Raw genomic sequence first — 2,441 nt, forward strand, 5'->3', positions numbered from 1 at the left:
ATATATATATATATATATATATATATATATATATATGTAGGTCCAGAAATGTTCCGGGACTGTTTACGTTTTTTGAAATGTACAGTCCTGGAATATAACGCATATATATGTAATCAGATTCAGAAAACTGTCCCGAAAATTGCCGTAGGACATGAATTTTTTCCAGGACGGTCCTGGAAACTGCCAAATGTCCCGGAATATATAATACCGATATCAAAAATAAAAGTCCCGGAACATACTTCCGGACCTACATATAATATCATGCATATATATAATACTGTGTACGCATATGTATATTTAAACAAACAATTTAGTAGGTGATATTTTACCCCCGAAATAAGTTCCACACAAGTCTTCCGCAGCCTGCAAGATACATTCAATCTTCTTAAACGTCTTGATACTTACGGCACTAAGTTTGCTTTCGGCAAACACACTGCTTCTTGGACTAAGATTTGCTTTCTCTAGTGAACCCACAGCAATAACCACCGCATAAGACGGTATTGGTATTGTTTGAGTGAATTTATATACACGTTTGTGCTGAGCTTCGTGTGTGCTACTCAACACTGCAGACATTATAACTGTGAAATTCTTTCGTACTGAAATCTAAAACATATATGATATACGTCAATAAATATTGAGCAGACATTTTATTTTATTTCATTATTGCAGTTTATAAGATGATGTAGATGTGTATATGTATATTTACAAACATATACTTATATACAATTTTTCATTAATATATTATAATTTCTTCCCAAACTTTTTATAATAAATAAATAAAGAATTCATATAAGTGCTATCTATATGTTTAAAACTTTAAATTCTTACCTCAGCAGTATACGTAAATTTGACAGATGGGGTGTCCTGGCATGGAAACATAGCTTTTGCATGTATATACTAAAAGAATTCAAATTTTTATTTAACGCATATTGGTGAAAATAAGATTGCTTTGTTTGTTTATCCAATTTACCTGGCTATTCGACATTAGGAACGGTTGTGTACCATCGGCGGTTTGCTCAGGCGTTAGCCAATTTAATGCAGGGGAGCTTGGACTTGTTTCATATTTAATTTGAATCATACATCTGAAAATATCATATCATTATTGATATACTCAATTTTTGCATTAATAATTTTTAGTAACTGTATTTTTCTAAAATTGTCTTATATTTACTTTCCGTTATTCTCTTGATCTCTTGGTAAAGATATGGTAAATGGTCTTCCACAAAAATAATTAAGTCCAGTGTCATAACGTAAAGGCACACCAGTAGCATGATTCGTAACTTCCATTATCTTAAGATCATAATTATCTAAAATCTAATAGATTGTATTATATTAATAATATTATATTAATAACTTGTCAAAATTTTATTGCTTGATATGAAAGAAAATTTCGACTCACTATTTTATCAATAAAAGGTTGTCTTTCTATAGTCAAAGTTGCTTTTCCTTTAAGAACTTTTCGATCAAAATCCACTTTCAGTTTTAAATGGGTATGGACCACACGTGCCTCTTCTAATAATTAAAAAGATACAGAAATTAAAAAATATAATTAACCCTAGCTAGCCACATTTATTTTCGAGTCCTTAATTTATCACACTCCGGTCCGTGGAAATACAGAGTCTGAATAAGATGTTTATGATAATATCAGGCTATAAGAAAATGATTTAAGTTTACACTTATTATAAGGAAACTAGAAAATTACGTTATTATGTGAAAATTAGAAAACCGAAAAACGTTCAGCGGTCCACTGAACCGGAATGTCGCGAGCTAGGGTTAATAAATAACGATATGTGAATATAATGCGTAAGTACATGACAAAAAATGATACATATAGTAATTAAAATTATTACAGTAATTGCGCGTAATAATATTTGTAAAATGTAAATAATTTTTTCAGACTTTCATGCTAAATATATTTTATGCACTTAAGAAGATTCGCAGAATATGTCAATTAATTATAGTCGTGAAGGAACAACCTATTTTTGAAAATTATTAATTACTAAAGTTTGAAAGAGTTCGTGCGACGGTTTTATCTTTCGAACATCCAAATAATGTTTGAAAACATTCTTTGTTCTATGTTTCTTAAAGAAAAATAAATAAATAAATTTTAAATATATCCTACATTATACTTAGAACGTAGTTAATTAATTAATTGAAATACCTGATATTGATTTGGTGTATCGATCTTGATCAATATGATTCATTTTAAAAGTATCTTTCCGAACTTTCGATCACGGATCCGAAAAGTGAATTTTTCCGATCTTTCGACCACGGACCTTTATACCTGACTGAGAGGACACATTAGGACTTCCAGCTTCTATACCCACATTTTTTTGCTCGGCAACGCTGTTTAGAATGCCGGAAGGTGAAGCCAGGAACACAATACAATATCCGTATATATATATATATATATATATATATATATATATATATATATATAT

At 30.0% G+C, this 2,441-nt stretch overlaps 1 protein-coding gene across 1 annotated transcript in view; it reads right to left on the bottom strand.

The window, feature by feature from the left end:
* The window catches only part of LOC112454211 (leukotriene A-4 hydrolase-like), a 4,378-nt gene extending 2,124 nt beyond the window's left edge, over positions 1-2,254 (bottom strand). Inside the window, exons 1-6 of the mRNA XM_025015469.1 lie at positions 2,162-2,254; positions 1,400-1,512; positions 1,172-1,314; positions 971-1,082; positions 829-897; positions 330-603 (exon numbers count right to left, since the gene is read on the bottom strand). Coding sequence (XP_024871237.1) covers positions 330-603; positions 829-897; positions 971-1,082; positions 1,172-1,314; positions 1,400-1,512; positions 2,162-2,204 — 754 coding nt within the window. The 5' untranslated portion in view covers positions 2,205-2,254. The remainder of the gene's footprint in view (positions 1-329; positions 604-828; positions 898-970; positions 1,083-1,171; positions 1,315-1,399; positions 1,513-2,161) is intronic.
* Between the last annotated feature and the right edge of the window lie 187 nt (positions 2,255-2,441).

This window comes from Temnothorax curvispinosus, unplaced genomic scaffold (assembly GCF_003070985.1).
Source record: "Temnothorax curvispinosus isolate PA1 unplaced genomic scaffold, ASM307098v1 QBEX01000426.1, whole genome shotgun sequence".
Taxonomy (NCBI): Eukaryota; Metazoa; Arthropoda; class Insecta; order Hymenoptera; family Formicidae; genus Temnothorax; species Temnothorax curvispinosus.